The sequence below is a fragment of the Lotus japonicus genome, chromosome 3 (assembly GCF_012489685.1).
Source record: "Lotus japonicus ecotype B-129 chromosome 3, LjGifu_v1.2".
NCBI classification, from domain to species: domain Eukaryota; kingdom Viridiplantae; phylum Streptophyta; class Magnoliopsida; order Fabales; family Fabaceae; genus Lotus; species Lotus japonicus.
In genome coordinates this window covers 2,169,216-2,186,237 of record NC_080043.1, presented here as the reverse complement: position 1 = coordinate 2,186,237, position 17,022 = coordinate 2,169,216, and the positions used below count along the sequence as shown (strand labels likewise).

The 17,022-nt window shown below is 34.7% G+C and overlaps 2 protein-coding genes across 4 annotated transcripts; both read right to left on the bottom strand.

Moving 5' to 3' along the window:
* Positions 1-528: 528 nt before the first annotated feature.
* On the bottom strand, positions 529-1,237 carry LOC130744172 (40S ribosomal protein S17-4-like). Its single transcript, XM_057596363.1, has one exon. The coding sequence runs from the start codon at positions 1,132-1,134 to the stop codon at positions 700-702; it is 435 nt and encodes a 144-aa protein (XP_057452346.1). The 5' UTR covers positions 1,135-1,237; the 3' UTR covers positions 529-699.
* An 891-nt stretch (positions 1,238-2,128) lies between these two features.
* LOC130744171 (ABC transporter G family member 36) lies at positions 2,129-15,546 on the bottom strand. 3 transcript variants are annotated; one of them, XM_057596361.1, is made up of 24 exons: positions 15,287-15,546; positions 14,868-14,969; positions 14,358-14,730; positions 12,330-12,539; positions 12,153-12,237; positions 11,853-12,012; positions 11,628-11,704; positions 11,474-11,527; positions 10,479-10,569; positions 9,640-9,941; positions 8,074-8,672; positions 7,402-7,562; positions 7,068-7,174; positions 6,821-6,974; positions 6,380-6,532; positions 6,080-6,252; positions 5,662-5,994; positions 4,654-4,944; positions 4,472-4,555; positions 3,974-4,107; positions 3,657-3,884; positions 3,041-3,212; positions 2,706-2,960; positions 2,129-2,602 (listed from the first exon to the last, which is right to left on the bottom strand). In XM_057596361.1, the coding sequence occupies exons 3-24, from the start codon at positions 14,711-14,713 to the stop codon at positions 2,330-2,332; spliced, it is 4,452 nt and encodes a 1,483-aa protein (XP_057452344.1). In that variant the 5' UTR covers positions 14,714-14,730; positions 14,868-14,969; positions 15,287-15,546; the 3' UTR covers positions 2,129-2,329. The 3 variants fall into 3 exon arrangements, with proteins under 3 accessions (XP_057452344.1, XP_057452345.1, XP_057452343.1); XM_057596362.1 differs by having other exon boundaries at positions 14,873-14,969; XM_057596360.1 differs by lacking the exon at positions 14,868-14,969.
* Between the last annotated feature and the right edge of the window lie 1,476 nt (positions 15,547-17,022).

Genomic DNA, 17,022 nt, shown 5'->3' with positions numbered 1-17,022 from the left:
AACCAATTCTATAGAATCAATTCTACTTGCCATACCAAAGAGTTGTTTCTGCGTAAAGCATAATCAATACTGAGATTTTGCAACTGAATTCAATCACATTACAACCACAAAACTCACTTTTTTCATAAAGGTATCAAACATAAATCACATCATACTAACTCATGTTTACCATACGCAATCTTAGTAGAATCAATTCTATCCAGAATCATGTTTGTTTTAGCATTAGAGCAAATGCAAACATGATTTCACATATCTCAAGTATCAACAGAGAAGCTAGAATTTGCCTATGCGGAACGCAGGAGCGGATATTTTGACAAAACATGTATCTAAATCGAGAACAATGGAAATCCAAACGCACACTTAATCACGGCTTCTAGAAGCTAATCACATCAACATCAGCTTCATCCAGAATTGATTCTCACATTAGAATCAATTACAAGGATTTCCAAACATTCACATCAGCTTCATATTGATGATTATCAGCTACTATTCCAAAAATTGGTGAGCATAACCAAATTCCACAGAAAATTAATCGAAACACAAGATAACATCGCATACGAATTACTACAACAAAAACTTAAACTATTCAGTTACTGAATATCTCATCCCAATAACAAAATTAATCATAAAACTTATATGAAGAAGTCGAAGTTCTAACTTCTAACACATGAGCAAAACGACAAAACAAAAAAGAGAAGCTTAATACCTACGGCCAGCGCCGCCACCAGCGCCGCCGCCGCGGGTGAACGGAATCTGCTGAACAGCAACAGGATCAACCTGAACAACACCAGGAATCTCAGCCATCCCAAGAGCAGCAAGCATTTCAAGAGTCTCCTTATCAACAGCAATATGATCAGTCTTGATAGCAGATTCATCAGGAACGAAATCCATGCGGCGCTCACGCTCCTCCTCCTGAAGCTTGAGCGAGATTCCACGAACAGGGCCCTTCTGGATGCGCTTCATGAGGTGGGTGGAGAATCCGGCGATCTTGTTGCGGAGACGCTTGGATGGGATGAGAGCCACCTCTTCGAGGATCTTCTTGTTGGTGTGGAAATCGAGTGTCATGCGTGAGTAGTATCGCTCTATGACTTGGCGTGAGGATTTCTTCACCGTCTTCGTGCGAACGCGCCCCATTGTTCTTCAACGGCGATCTGGAACTCTGAGAATTAGGGTTTCTGCAACTCACAGAGCTAGGGTTTGGGTTGAAGAAGGTGGGTGAAGTGGAGTGGAGAGGGTTGGGTTTGTTTTTGTTGAAATAGAATTGGGCCTTTCATAATGGGTCTGGTCCATCTGGCCCAAATTTACCCACTTTTTGTTCAATGATTTTTATTTTACAATTTAATAATGTGTCTGGCAAATTAGAATGTCAAAATATGAGTTGTTTAACTAAGTAGCTATAGAACTCACAACTAAGTGAATGTTGTGTTGGTCGGTCAGGACGACAAAAAAGATCTATCTCATCCAGCAGTCAGTCGAGCAAAAACATAGCCGATGTGATAAAACACTTAGAGGCTGCCTAAGCGTGGTCATTCACTTAGAAGTTGTCCACGATAACTTCATTAAGGTTAAGAACCTCAATCACATGTCACACCAAAGTCTATAAATACAACTTTCATCGTTTACTTAAACAAGCATTACTTATTTTACTCTTAAATATTCTTTTAAGAAGCTGACTTGAGCAACAAACAATCTTTTTATATGTATACCCCTCGTTGTGCTCTACCGTGGACGTTCCTCATCCCACCATGCATTCAACCTACATCCACCCCTCTACGATAAAGGTACTCTTCACTCTTCCTCCGAATAACACCAATAAATCCTGTTTTGAGTGGAAAGACATTACTATTAGGACTTCACTTCAAAAATCATTTTCACGTTCAAGGTGAGGAGCAATGCAAATTTTTAGATATTTTTGCTACAATATTTATCGGGTGTATCTTCTGTATTTGAGAACTCTTCTATATTTATTAGGTGTATCTTCAATAACGGTAAAGTATATTTCGTTGACATTATATATTTTTATCCTCTATCGGTGAGTTTTCTTTACTTGCTCCTCTGCAATCGTTGCAAAATATGATCACATAAACTGAGTAATTACTTCTATGCACGCACTGTAAGCACACCAATATAAAAATTACATGATCAACATGATATATAATTTACTAAACGACACTCAACTTTCTAGCAAAAATTATGAACATGATTATCCTTATCCATCATCAAGCATAAATTTGTTGTCCTTAGCCATATGCACATAAACAAGGCACTTTCACTGGGAAACTAGCAAGTAACATAACTTCTATTCCACTAATTTAACCTTTTTTTCTTTCTATCTTGTTTGGAAGTTGAGTACTTTGATGGCGAAAGCAAATACAAAGGCAAAGAAGACAGGGAAAGCGACCAAAACACAAGCAACTGGCCCCATGAAGTCTGATTTGAATCCATAATGGTCTTCAATGTAGTCTTTGAGTGCAGGTTGATCAGACCTCCCAGGCACACTAATGCCTGTTGTTATATCTCTATATTGTGAGACAATTAACCCATACACTGTCCATGCTACAGGGCAAATCCAATAATACCAAACCCACCATTTAGGAATTTTCTGAAATGCCAAAGTTGGTAGCACAAATATATGTTAGTAAAGATGATAAGAGTAATTATTATGCTCATTTAAATTGGATTTAATGTACTAGAAAGTTACTCACTGGTTTTGGGATAAAGAATCCTGAGAAAAGATTGAAGAGTCCAAAGAATGCGGCTGCAAAGATTGATGCCACCATGTGATTTGGTGTAATGGAAACAGTCATCATCCCATAATATGTGAAGTACAAAAAGGAGAAGAAGCTGATGAAGAAGAACCAAAAGAACTTCTCCACTTTCCATTCAAAGCTCACCATAGCATACACTATGAGCGCGAAATATATAGTTTGAAAAAATACATATGGTATTTCACAAAGAACCTGAAAATGAAACAATAGTGTTAGCATAATAAGCAACAGATACTACATTAATGCTGTAGCAAACTCATCCTCTAACCTACCTGTGCAATGGCATAAGGTAAAGCAGAATACATTCCAGCAGCCCTTTCTCTATAGAACACTGTTCTTTCAATGGCTACTACTGGTTGAACAGTTTGGCAGTTGTCAACACCAACAAAAAAGACAGAACCATAGAGTGCTCCTATGACTGTGTTAAGGTTAGCTGAGCTATCCCTGGAAATATAAGAAAAACATTAGTTTAAGGTGTGAAAGAGTTTATTTAAGCTTATCTTATAAGTGACTATGCATGTATTTGAGCAAGTTTATGGGAATAACTTATAACCTTTCCTATAAAGAGTTTTAAGCTTATTTTCAAAAGTTGCTTAGTGCGTGTTTGGATCACCGTTATTAAATTGATTTTGGGAAAACTGATTATGGTAAAAGTGAGTTGATTTAAGGTTCCAAAACGTGAAGCCAAACACACATGTAAGAAGCTTATGAACAAGCGTTTATACCTACCTATAAGCTATTTTGAGCTTATTTCAATAAGCTTCTCAAATTAGCTTATGAATAAGAGCTTATGATTAAGTTGTTTACCCGAACACATCATAAATCTAAAACTAAATGGTTAGAAATATAGGATTAGGCTTTATTTCATCATAAGAAGCGGCTCCAAACCTTTTTTTGCCTACTCTCCAAAATACTGTCCCCACCATGAGAGCTGCAACCAAGGTGAAAAAATATCTGACAAGGTTATAATCTGGACTCCTCCAGTAAGTCAGCCACTGCTTCCATATACAGGATTTAAGCTGTCCCCAAGTGGATTGAGAGAATTGAGTGGGGAAATATAGATCTTTTGCTTCAGGAGGAGGTGTACTTAACTCACTTACAAGTGCTTTGTTTCTCCTGCTCATAAGCATGTATTTCAGCTCAAACCAACAAATAAATACAAACTCACTTAACAACATCAGTATCCTAGTTGTTTGTAAACTTACTGGTGCAAAGACGATGATTTGTAGTATTCAGCAAAGTCCATTCCAAGCCGAACTTCTGCGGCTATAGATGTTACCTCTAACATCCATGTAGCTGGGTTGTACTTATCTTTGATTTTTGGAACCCCTGGAATTGCCTATGAAGATGGAAAGAGAAATTTGAGGGCTTGTTTGATTACTGTTTTGTAAAACAGTTTGTAGTTTTTAAAAATAGAAAAGAAAAAAACTTGTTTGGTATAAATGGTTATCAAAAACTATTCTTAAAAACAGTTTCCAAAACATCTCAGAGATGCTTTCTGTTTTTGTTTTTAGTTTTAGTTTTCATGTCACAGGTTTTTCAACTTTGAAACTTATTTTTTTCATCTTACGAAAAACAGGTTTTGAAAATTGTTTGTAAAAATAGTTTTTAAATTCAGAAAACTGATAAGGGAATTAAACAAGTCCTGATCCTCTTGTTAGAGAGGACTTGATCATGATAATATACTCAATTTTCTGTAGTACCTCATAGTATTCTATAATCTTGTGTGAATTCCTTCCTAATGGACCTGAGTAGATCACTTGCCCTCCTCTCTTCAACAGCAACAGCTGGTGCACAAGAAATATTTAACCACCAAAGATCTATGCATGGAGATAAAGAGAAGCACAGGCACATAAAATTACAGAAATTACTAGTTTGTTGGTACCTCATCAAAGGCTTCAAAGATATCAATACTAGGTTGGTGAATTGTGCAGACAACTGTCCTTCCAGTGTCAACAGTGTTTCTCACTGTCCTCATAACAATGGCTGCTGCTCTTGCATCGAGGCCTGAAGTTGGTTCATCCATGAAAATGATTGAAGGATTCGCGACAAGCTCCACAGCGATTGTCAGCCTCTTTCTTTGTTCAGTTGACAATCCTGTAACCCCCGGAAGCCCAACTATAGCATCCTTGAGATTATTCAGCTCCACCAAATCCATTACTTCATCCACAAATTTCTGCACAGGCAAAACAAATGAAGTGTGAATATTCACTCTTTAATGTGTCTTTCTGATAGGAACCAGCCAAGAAGAAGAAAGAAAACTAATATTATTCAAGATAGAAAACTACAATGTTGCTGAATAATTCGAGAGTCTCAGCACCTCTCCCTAAATCCCCTTTTACTCTTATTTGTAGTATTCTCTCTATCAACTAAATGGGTACCTATCACTTTCTTAGGAGCACAATACAAAAACAACAACAATAACAATAGCCTTAACCCACAAGTGAGGTCAGCTAAATGCAAAACACTACGCCATTGAGCTCGATCAAAAACCAGATTATGAGGGATATCATTGAGAATTAGATAATTTTTGACAATATCTTTCGAAGTTCTTTTTGGCCTCTCTCTAACTCTCTTCACATGACTAAATATCATGTTATCAACCCTTCTCACCGGTGTCTCCAAAGATCTTCTTTGCACATGCTCATAGCACCTAAACCGATTTTCCGTTAGTTTCTCCATGATAGACGCCACCGCAATATCTTCTCTTATCTTCATATTCCGCATTTTATCCTTTCTAGTGTGGCCACTCATCCATCTTAACATTTTCAATTCTGCTACTCCAAATTTTTCCTCATGTTGTCCCGTTAAAGCCATTCACTACCATAGAATGTTATCACTTTCTTAGGTTAGGAGCACAATAAAAAAGATATCATTCTTAGTTAGTACTTACCATCTTTTCATCATTGGTGACTTCTCTTGGTAACCGGAGGAAGGCAGAGTAAATCAAAGATTCTCTGACTGTAACTTGGGGTGAATGGATATCAGTTTGTTCACAGTATCCAGAAATTCTTGCAAATGTTTCTTGATTCTTGGGGAACCCAGATATTCTAACATCTCCTTCAATGTAGCCACCTGTCTTTCTTCCTGCTAAAACATCCATCAAAGTTGTCTTTCCAGCTCCACTAACTCCCATTAAAGCAGTTAGAACTCCAGGCCTAAAAGCACCTGTTACTTCCCTAAGCAATTGTAACCTGTTATCTGTCACTCCTTGCTCTTTCATTTCCTGTTATAGTTAAAATATCCTTCATATAGGTGCCATTGATTACTAATGGTGTAAGATAACATTGAAGAAGCAAAAGGGTTCTTACAGCAGGCATGTCTACATAGTAATTAACACTATCAAAAGACATTGCAAGTGGTTGAAATGGAAGAACCATTCCTCTCTTTGGAGCAACTCCTACTGCTGACTCAAGAACTGGATCAGCATTTCCTCGTCCACTAGAGTTACCTCCACTGCTCATTCTCTGCATTGCTACTTCTCCTGATATGATTGATTCGTGTATATAAGACAAAGCTTAATTAGCACCATTTCATGTTACATCAATAGAAGTACAATTTTAGCTCTAAAAAATATCAAAGCTGAAGTTATTTAGTTTCATATCTATTACTTGTGGTGTTTCCATCAGCAGAAAATAGTTGTCTAGGTGGTTCTTCTTTGTTAGACTCTTTCCTTACAAGTCTAGGTTCTTCCTTGGAGTCTCCTCCTACTTCCATTTCACTTGCTTCTTCTTCCGATATAATTGCTTGTTTATTCCCAATAGCTAGTGTATCAAACAATAAAAAGCAAAATCAAAGTTGTGCTAACATTAAACAGTCATTGAAAAAACATTAATGATACTTAGACACCCAAATAGTGCAGACACCACACTACAGACACCTCATTTTTCTTTCTATCACTATCTTCTTATCACATTTATCATATATCACATCAATTACTTTTCCTTTCTTTTCTCACTCTGAGTGTCTGCACTATGCGGATGTCTACGAATCATTTTCCCTTAAAAAAGAAGTAATTCAGTAAATAGTTTGAACAGAATGTGAGTGCTTACGATTAAGGTACATGAGTGCAAGGGTGAAGAGAACATTGAAGAAAATAATGAAACCTATAAGAGCTGCTGTACCAATCCAGTACCAATTTTTTTCAGTAAAAACATCAAAGTTATTTAATACAGCTACACCCAAAGAGGTTAAACCACTTGAAGACTGCAAAACATGGAAAGTTCAAGTCAGAAACAAGTTTCTTGTTAAGCCATTTAATCACATTTTCACTTGATGATGAAAGCTTATTCTACTTACCCGTTTGTCCCACCTTGGAGCAAACATTTCATTCACAGAAAAGGCATTGAAAGCATATGACAGTGGCGAAACCCAATAGCCCCACACCCACCAATTTGGAATGTCACCTGTTAACATTAAGCATCTAAGATGAGCACGTTTATAACAAATTACACACATTACTTATAGCATGTTTGGTTCCACCATGAAATGCTCTAGAATCATTTCTAGTTAGAAACTACAAGTCTTAGTTTCTAAGTGAATGCATATTAGATTCTGTGCATATCATGAAACCGAACATGCAGTTAAGTGATGATTTTTAATTGCCTTGATTAAAGTTTGATTGTGTACTCACGTTTAGGAATGAGGAAACCTCCAAGTAAAAAGACAAGAAGAAGCATGAGAGCTCCACCAGTATTAGCAATAATCATTGTCCTAGAAACTCCAGATATGACCCTAAACATCCCAGCTGCCATTTGTTGAATAAGAAACACCACCAACATGTGCTTGAAGAACCTAAAAGTTGGATTAGGCCACAAAATGCTTTGTTAACACCATATGTTCACCACAAGTTATTACAATCATGGTACCTAATTTTTGGCTCATAAATTTTTGTCATGAATCAACTTTTCCAAAAGCTTAAACTTTTTTGAGTGAAGACACATGAATGATTTTACATTATACTTTCTAACACGCATCTCACGTAGGAGACTGTTAGAATATATGTCACAGATCCACACTGACATTCAACTCTTTTTTTTCATTAGAATATATGTCACTTCACTCACTTGGTTATTGAGCTCTAATACCATGTTATTAACCAACTATCCCAAAAGTTTACGTTATTGGGTGAATATTATATTATACTTTCTAACAAATTTAAGCTTTGGTTAAATAATTTAACCTAAGCAGGACTATAAGTAAAATTAGTAATGTTGGCAGTTCTGAAAAGCATTTATAAATGAGCTCAGATGCCACACAACCATAATATGAAAAAAGAAAAAAGCAGAAAGATAATTGAGGTTACCTGCTAGCTTCTGGTGCAAATCCTATTGTGTAATATGTAATAACCGTCCAAACCAAAGACTCAAACATGGAAATGGGAATCCTTAGAAGAAAATTGGGGAGGGTGTAAGTCCAAGGAGGATGGAAAAGATGGTCTCTATGCTTGTAGAACACAGGAAGCCTTGTAATTGTAAGTGGTAGCTCAGAGAAACCATTGAACATGTTTGTGAGTATGGTAAACAAGATTGCACCAATGTAAAGTGCTGCATCATCCTCATTCCTTCTATTCATTTCAGTCCTAAGGAACACTGTTGCAGATATAAAGGCCATAATGCATATCTGAACTGTCTTAAATATATAGACAAAAGAGTTCCTCTTGATTAGTAACCATTCCTTGTCACAACATGCTTTCAGAAGTCCTATTGTGGGCACTGTGTATTTATTGAAAACAAGAGCTGCTCTGTGTCCCGATGACTTATCAAATGGCACAGACAACTCACTCTGAAGCTGCATGCCAACATGGAACTGCTTGAACCTGTTTGCAAATTCAGTCACTGTAACATAACGGTATGGTATGTGTTTGTTTGCCCAGTATTGCTCTTGGTCTTTCCTTGAAGTAACCTGCACAATATTAAGTTCATGTTTGGAAATTCTTCTACAATTCATTCTAGAGCCAAAATCAATTCTGAAGAGAAGATTATGTGAATTTGTGTTTGGTTTCACGTGTGTTACATATTCAATTATGAGATTTCCTAACTAGATTTCACAATATTACCCTTTACAAATCACTTCTCCAATAAACCTATCCAAAGATAAATCACTTGACTTTCAAATCACTTTTAACGTAATCAGTTTTACCAAGATCAATTCTATTCAAAATTGAAAAATAAGTTGATCCAAGAATGTAAATTCAATTCTAATAGTTTGTTTAGTTAAGTTAGGGAGTTAGTTAACTGTTAGTTTGTAACAGCTATATTAGACTTATTAGTAGTTAGGATTCCTACTTTCTGTTATCTGTTAGTTTGTTAACAGTAAGCAGGCCTATATGTGTAGACGTGTAGTCTTTCTCTGTACATTTAGATTCAGTCAATACAGTTTTACAATTCAGTTTCAATTCTAGAAATCTTATATGGTATCAGAGCTAAGAAATGTGTCTTTCTTGGATTTAAATCTGGAACCAAAAGTTATGTTGTTATGGACATTCATTCTAGCCAAATTCTTGTTAGTAGGAATCTCATCTTTCATGAAAACACCTCTCTTTTTATATCACATATTTCTTATACTGCTAAGAAACTTGAGCAGCAGCCTTCCTTTAATAAACCTGAATAGAAGCCTTCCTTTAATTTTGATCTGGATGATTCTTGTTCACCTCTAGTTGTCTTAAAATACAGAATCAATTCTCCTTCAATGTGAAAATCTACCGTATATCAAAACATGCACTGAATCTCAGAATAAACTAATGCTTACTTATTATGGATACTTATGGAATAGGTTAAGTTTTTTTCAGTAGTAACTTTTCTAGTGATAATGGCACTTTTTATGGAAATGTTGTTTTTAAGGTGGTGTAATGTTATGATCACATTCAAACCTCTTGCAAAAAATCTGCAGTTCCTTTTCTGTCAGGGCATTTGAATCCACAGGACTCAAAGAACTCAACAATGTGCTGACGTGGGCCCTCATAAACTATTTGACCCTCTGATATTAAGATGATATCATCAAAGAGATCAAAGGTCTCAGGAGCAGGTTGAAGCAGGGACATGAAGATGGTTGCTTCAGTGAGGTGTGTAATCTGCTGGAAGCATTTCACTATCTGATATGTTGTGGAGCTATCAAGACCCGTTGATATCTCATCCATGAATAGTGTTTTTGTGGGCCCCACAATCATCTCACCTATTGCAAATCAAAAGTCATATATGTCATTGTAATATGGATCCCTTCAATGTTTTATTAATTAGCTTGTCTAGAAGGACAGTGACATTTTATAAATAAAGATTCTAATAATTGTTTTTATATGAGAGATTAGCTAAGTTCAAGAAATGAAAATTATGTATGGAATAAGCAAGGTATTAAAAAATCACTACATAAATGACGAAGTCAAACTAAATAGATTAAGTACATGGGACCACATTTTCTTTAATCTTTGAGTGAGTACATAAATTCATGTCACCTTTGAATGGATTGATTAAACAAAGGCTATTCAAACATAAAGTGTAGACTTCAAAATACTAGATGGAAAAGGACGAAAATACGTGCGAAAATTATTTTATAATTGATTATGAAGTTAGAATTTTGAGAAGAATATTTGGTGAGTAGTTTTTAGATTTTAAAATTAATTTTGAAAAAAAATCATTCAAATATGTTATTCTCAATTATGTGGAACCAAAAATTTTAGGAGAAAATGATTTTGATTTGTTAGTTTGTTCTAACCTGTGGTTACACGCTTCTTTTGGCCACCAGACACACCTCTCTGCATTTCATCACCCACCATGGTATCTTTGCAGATATCAAGTCCCAATATCTATTTAAGAAAACAATCATAGGTTAATTTTTTTTATAAAATAATCAACCGTTGAGGCGTGCTAGCACCAAGTTTATTGTCAACAACATGTACGTAGTATATGTTTGATTTTGTTTAAGAATTGGTTACAATGAAAAAAAAATTGAAAAAAATAATCCCTAAAAAAATATCAAATTCAAACTCACTCACTCAATTACAAGGAAAGTGTAGATGGAAAAAAAATCATTCACCTTCATGGCCTACTCCTCTAGAAAAAGATAAAAATAAAAGAAAAGAAGTAAAAATATAATATGAGATGTGATAGAAAAGTAAAAAGAGACACGATCTCAATATGTAGACCATGGAACATTGGCAACTTTACTCTTGCTATCAACTTTTGTCACATATTTTGAACACTAAGTGCAAAGTAGAAAAAGAAAACTAACTTTCTATTTTGTGATGATTAAAAGCCGCCACAAAAGTGAGTGTCGTGAGTGGTTTTTTGGTTTACATTTCTTCTATTAAAAGAGATACATTTCTTCTATTAAAAGAGAAATAGCCAAATAGGAAAGGGAAAATATGTGGACATTAAATTACATCCAAGAGAAAATAAATGTACCAGTATATAATTTTTTTTGTATTAAATTTGAGTATAGATAATCCCAGGAAAGGAAACCAAGAATTAGGCCCTCTTTAGGCCCTATAACCATACTAGTCTTAGTTCTGAGATCACGGTTTTGAAGATTTTTGAGTGTGACTGGGGGCATAGTGACGGAATCTTATCTGAAGAAATTTTATTTTTTGGTCAACATCTAATCTAAAGAATTGTCAAAGTAAACTTAAAGCTTTAAACCACAGATGTCCTTATTCCATCTATATCTCTCTAAACTAAAACAAAAATGTTGAGAAGAGAAGGATCACATACTTTCAGAGTATAGTCAGTCATGAGACTGCTTTCTGTTCCTTCCATTGAAGTAGCCTAAAAATGTTGAAACTTTGTGAGAATAATTCCATAAATTAGCAATATCTGAGATGATTATTGATAGTTTAGTCTTTGAGAGTGCAGAGTTAATTAACACCTTCATGAACAGGTCAAGTTCTGCCTCTGGAAATATACCAGCTTCTTTTTCCCTTCGTGCAAGCTCAGCTAATAGGTCTACAGAATCAAACATATACAACTTGAAACAATCACTGATCGGTATCTTATTAATCCTAATTAATGACTTTATATTGCAATTGATTTGGTATTTCCCTAACAATAAAAAATTGGACAGAATTTTATACGAAAATGTTGATTAAATTACCATATCGTGTCCCAATTCCTTGGCATCTAGCTGAGAAATCCAAGGTTTCTTTTACAGTCATTTCTCCAATATGTACATCATTTTGGCTAATGTATGCCGAAGTCTTTCTAGGTACAAACTCATTGAGCTTGCAACCGTTGTAAGATATTTCTCCTGTTACCTGTTTCATTCAAATCAAACACTTAAGATTAATAATTGTTATGTTTGTTCAACTCTATGAGATAAAAAGAGTAGTTTTTTCTCATTGTCTTCATAATATTAGTTCAATTAAGAAAATAATAACGTTGGAGTGGAATCTACCCTCAAATCAGATTCTAATTTTCCAGCCAATGCCAACAAAAGGGTTGTTTTTCCTGAAGAAGGGGGACCTAGCAGTAGGGTCATCCTGCACATGTAAACCAAAATGTCTTACCAACTCCAATAATAATAATTTTTTAAGTAAAAAACAAATAGAAATTATTAAAATGTGTTTGTTACCTTGAAGGTTTAATAATGCCAGAGACATTTTTCAGAATTGTGAGCTTTGTCTTCTTTGCAGTACTAATCCCACATAAGCCTAGAGCTGATTCCATAATGTTCAATGCAACATTGGGTAGGGATGGCAGAGCTCTGCTACCAATGTAGGAATCAGCCTCAACATTCAAATTTTGAAACCTCACTTCAATTGCTGGCAATCGGATACCAACCCTGCAATTGGAATAAAATTGAAAAATAAGTGAACAATAATTGTTCTACATATAATAAGGGGTGTGGGAACTATATGTTAGAGACGAGTGTATCCAGAAGCATGTGCAAGCAACACTAGGAAGCATTGATGTATCAATAATGCATGTTTTGTTTCACAGCCAAATGTTCTATAATCACTTCTGATTAGAAACTACAAATTTTAACTTTTGAATAAATGTGTCTTAAATTTTGTGTAAATCGTGAAACTAAACATGAACAGTCAATTGTACAAGCTTCTATATCATCATCCTCTGCAATTTCATGTCAAACATTAAAGCAACATGGATTACTTAAGCTTTTAATTTGTTGTCTACTCAGTTTCAACTATATTAATTATGTTCCAAATTTGATCCTTGATTTAGTCAATAATGCATTTGAAATACTTTGCAGACGTGGGTACATGATACTGATCCCATCTTTTTACAGGCATATTCTTTAGGTGGAATTTATTTGTCTTTGTTGATGTTTGTTTTTGAAGAAATGACAAGATCTGCAATTCTATGACAAATCAACCATGTCCTGTTCTCACTTAAACATTTGTTGCAAGTTGGTTAGCTGGCCAAAAGAAAAGTCAAATCCGAATTATAGGCTAACCTTCAATTTTTGTTCTTTTCAAATAAGTAAAAGATATCAAAACCAAACAACAAGAAAGAGAAAATTTCCACTTAATCATGATCGTGAAAGTCATATATAAGTAGAAGAAAGTAAATCTACAACTTGAGAATTCTGAAGTTCTATGTCCAATATGGTGTATAAAAAATATATTTATATCTCCTCATGCTACTAAATACTGAGGAATAACCACTCAACAAAACAATGGTATCAAAGCTTATGTTACTATACTGATTGACCAACAACCAACCACTTCCGCTGAGCATGATAATATGAAGATGACTCATATTTGATAGGAGATTATTGAGTGTCAAATAAACAATTATCCCAAAAGTTTAAGTTATTGGGTCACATGAATGATTTATATTATTATTATTTCTAACATACTCTCTCACACAAGAGCTTAAATGAGCTTGAAGCGTAGATAATGCACAGACTCACATAAAGTGTTGAAATTCAATTTTTTTATTAGTATAATAGGGAAACAGAGATCAAATTCTAGACCGCTTAGTCACAGAGGTTCTACCACCTTGTCATGAACTAATTATCCCAAAAGCTTAAACAATTGAGTAATGACCACATAAATGATTTTGTATTATTTCTAACATTTTTTTTGAAAGGTGTATTATTTCTAACATTGAGAGTTCTCAAGTTTGAGTAGGAAATAAAAATAAATATATATTAAAATATATAAGAATTTCACGTGGATGAAAAAGAAAGTGTTGACAAATATATAAGTAAAAGAACTCATACACACATTATCTTAAGATTTTGGGTGAAAGATGTAGTCTCTTTTGCTAGTCATGCTTTCTCTTTGTCCAATGAGGTCTATAAAAATATATACATGCCTCCCTGACCCTCATGCCACAATAGTAAGGACTCCTTCGGAATAAAACTCTATAGTGAATAACATGTTTGGATCATCTTATTTTTCTGTATAATTAATTCTAACACTGAGAAACTACTGACAAAAGTTTCTCCTCATAGTTGATGTTGTCTTTAGAATCAATATAAAATTGTTTCCAAACATTCACTTATAAACATTGAGGATAAAACATGAAATAGATTTACTTTTTGATTTAAGGTAACCAAGAAACTTAACAATTATGTTTGGGAACTCTTAGATGAGGTGCAGAAGACCATAGGTGAAAGAAAGATTGAACTCACTTATCAATTCTGTGTCTGAACTTCTGTAAGTATTTTTCATTGTCTTCTTCTGCAACCCTGAAGATTTTGTCAATGAACTGTTGCCTTTCATTAACATCTAACTTTGTAACATCAACTTCCCTGTGTTGCAATCTGTCTGGCTGAGCAGGATCACCTTCTGCATAAGTTTGGAGAATGCTTGTTCTTAGCCTGTCATATGTTGGCAATTTCTCTATGGCAGCCCACCTCAGAGCCTCTTCATCCTCATTAACACTTGAAGTCCTTCTAGAATACCTCCCACTTGCAAACACTTCCTCCATTCTCCAACTTGTTCTGCTCAAACTCCTGCTTATGCTTCTGCTCAAATCCCCTTCCATTTTTATATCTCTTTACTCTGCAGTGAATTTCAAATATGAGACTAACAGATTAAGTTCATGTTTGAAAACTCTTCTACGAAATCAATTTTCGGAAGAAGCTTTCGTGAGTAGCTTTTGGATGTCAGAATTGATAATAATGAAAATGAAGCTGAACCAAACGTGGCTTAAGTATCTTAAGGGTTGTCTCCAGAATCTGCTTCTCCGTGGAAGTGATTATGTTGTCTCCAATTGCAGGACCAAATAAGATAGTATTAATCTTACAAGAGAAAGTATAAGTAGAATTAGATGTTTCCAATGCTTAGAATTAAAAAACTCTTCTTACGTTAAAACCAACTATAACAACAAAAACAGTTTTACCATACTAATGAGGCCGGCTATGATTTTAAAAGGGGTGCAACATACAGATTTCCTAGGAAATCACTAATACTACTCTCGCCTAAGAACACTTAAACAACAGAGTTCTGATGGGTCCGGTGAATTTAATCTAACTATGTATTACCACCTTGCTGTTCTATATTCCTAATCAACAAATTAAATTTAAAGAACAGGAAGATACAAATTTGAAACACTTACTTGAATTAAGGTGATGGGTTTAACTCTTTTGGATCAACAGAACAGAGCTCTCTACTCAATAAAGGGAAGGTTGGTTGTTGAGGTTTGAAACTAGACAGGTATCATATTTCTGGATTTTCACTTTTTCGTCTGTATACTACTTTTCATTGGAAATCCTTCCATCTCTTTTTCTTTCTTCTCGTTTTCCTGTTTTCCACTCATGAGTAAGGTTCAGAAATGGGAACCTTAACATATGAAGAAAAGGCTGTGTAGTATAATGAATCAATACATATACATATATAAATGACAAAGTTTGTCCTTGTGAAGAAAGATTAGTAAATATTATAATGTATACCATCATATAAAATTGACAAATGGGTGGGATAGATAAAGACACTTAGAGGTAGCCAAGGAGATGTATGGTGTGGTGGCAGAACGGTCGTAAACCTATATCCTTGAAACCATTGATTAGCTATTAATCTATCCATTTGTGATGTGTACATTGCAGAGCACATGAACATGTAAAACAAACTGATATATATATATATATATATATATATATATATATATATATATATTTTACAATAACATCCACATCATTATAGTGGAGTAAAAAAATTTCGTGTGAGTTTTTCAATTGAAAACTCGAATTTGAAACATAACTTAAAAAAAATCATACATGTATTATTTGAATTAATCCCTAAACATATCTTCATACATCAACTATTCAAATTACTATGAATTAATGACTAACAAATAACCACTAATTTTTGGGTTGGGAAGGGGAAAGTCCAGGGTTCAAATCCTGAAAAAGGAAAATTGAAGGGATTCTAACTAACTAACAACTATCCACTAACATTTGCCTATAAAAAATGACTAAAATATTTATTCAAGTCAAAACAGCCGGGCTTAAAGGGTCCAAAGGCCCCTGAAATTACAAAGGGAATCAAATCCATGACCTAGAAAAATTTTGCATCAAATTGGGTCCCTAAGAATTTTTTTTTTTAATTCAATTAAGGCCAAATGCTGCCACAGCTCAATTTTGTCCTAGTCATCAATTACACGTGGCTTTTATAATTATTTTTTAATTAAAAAATTAAATGATGTGGATAATAAAAATTAAATTAAAATAAAAAGTATTAATTAAAAATAAAAAAATCATCTAAAAACCATACTTCCTAACTAGAAGATTTTAATCTTAAATAAACACCAACAACCGAAATTTGTTTCTTAATCAAATATTGCAAAAATTGCTCTGTTTATCAACCATAGTGTGAAACTCACGAACAAACCAAAACAAATTCCCTCCCCTCTTAACACAAAAATTAGTCTACAAACATGTCAAAGTTTTAAACTTTTCAACATTAAATCACCAAGAAATATGCACAACCACAAATTTTGAGCACAACCACGAACTGTCGTCACTGAGGAAGCAGGAGTGTGAGAAGAGGAGTGAAATAAGAACCCAGGAAACCCAAAAATAAGAACCCATAAACTCCTAAATGGAAAAATCTCCAGATACATCTTATTCTGTAGCATCAAGAAGAGGCTCATGAAAAACCCAGATCGTGGATGGTAACAAAGCAGAGGTTCATGATAAACCCAGATCTAACCACCGTCGGCGAAGCCCAATCTGTTTCTAAGGCACATCCATGGCTGCTCTAATCCTCGGCGATCTATCTCCTCTATGGTCTCGATCTTTTCCTCTTCTCTCAAGCTCATCCATGGCCGTTTTGCTTCAACCCTTGAGTTTTGGA

Coding starts and splice junctions, on each gene's coding strand:
- LOC130744172 (XM_057596363.1), bottom strand. CDS start 1,134: ATGGGGCGCGTTCGCACGAAGACGGTGAAGAAATCCTCACGCCAAGTC.
- LOC130744171 (XM_057596361.1), bottom strand. CDS start 14,713: ATGGAAGGGGATTTGAGCAGAAGCATAAGCAGGAGTTTGAGCAGAACA. Junction 9,942..10,478: donor AAAGAAGCGTGTAACCACAG/GTTAGAACAAAC, acceptor GATTTGCAATAG/GTGAGATGATTGTGGGGCCC. Junction 4,108..4,471: donor AGATTATAGAATACTATGAG/GTACTACAGAAA, acceptor CCATCTTCATAG/GCAATTCCAGGGGTTCCAAA.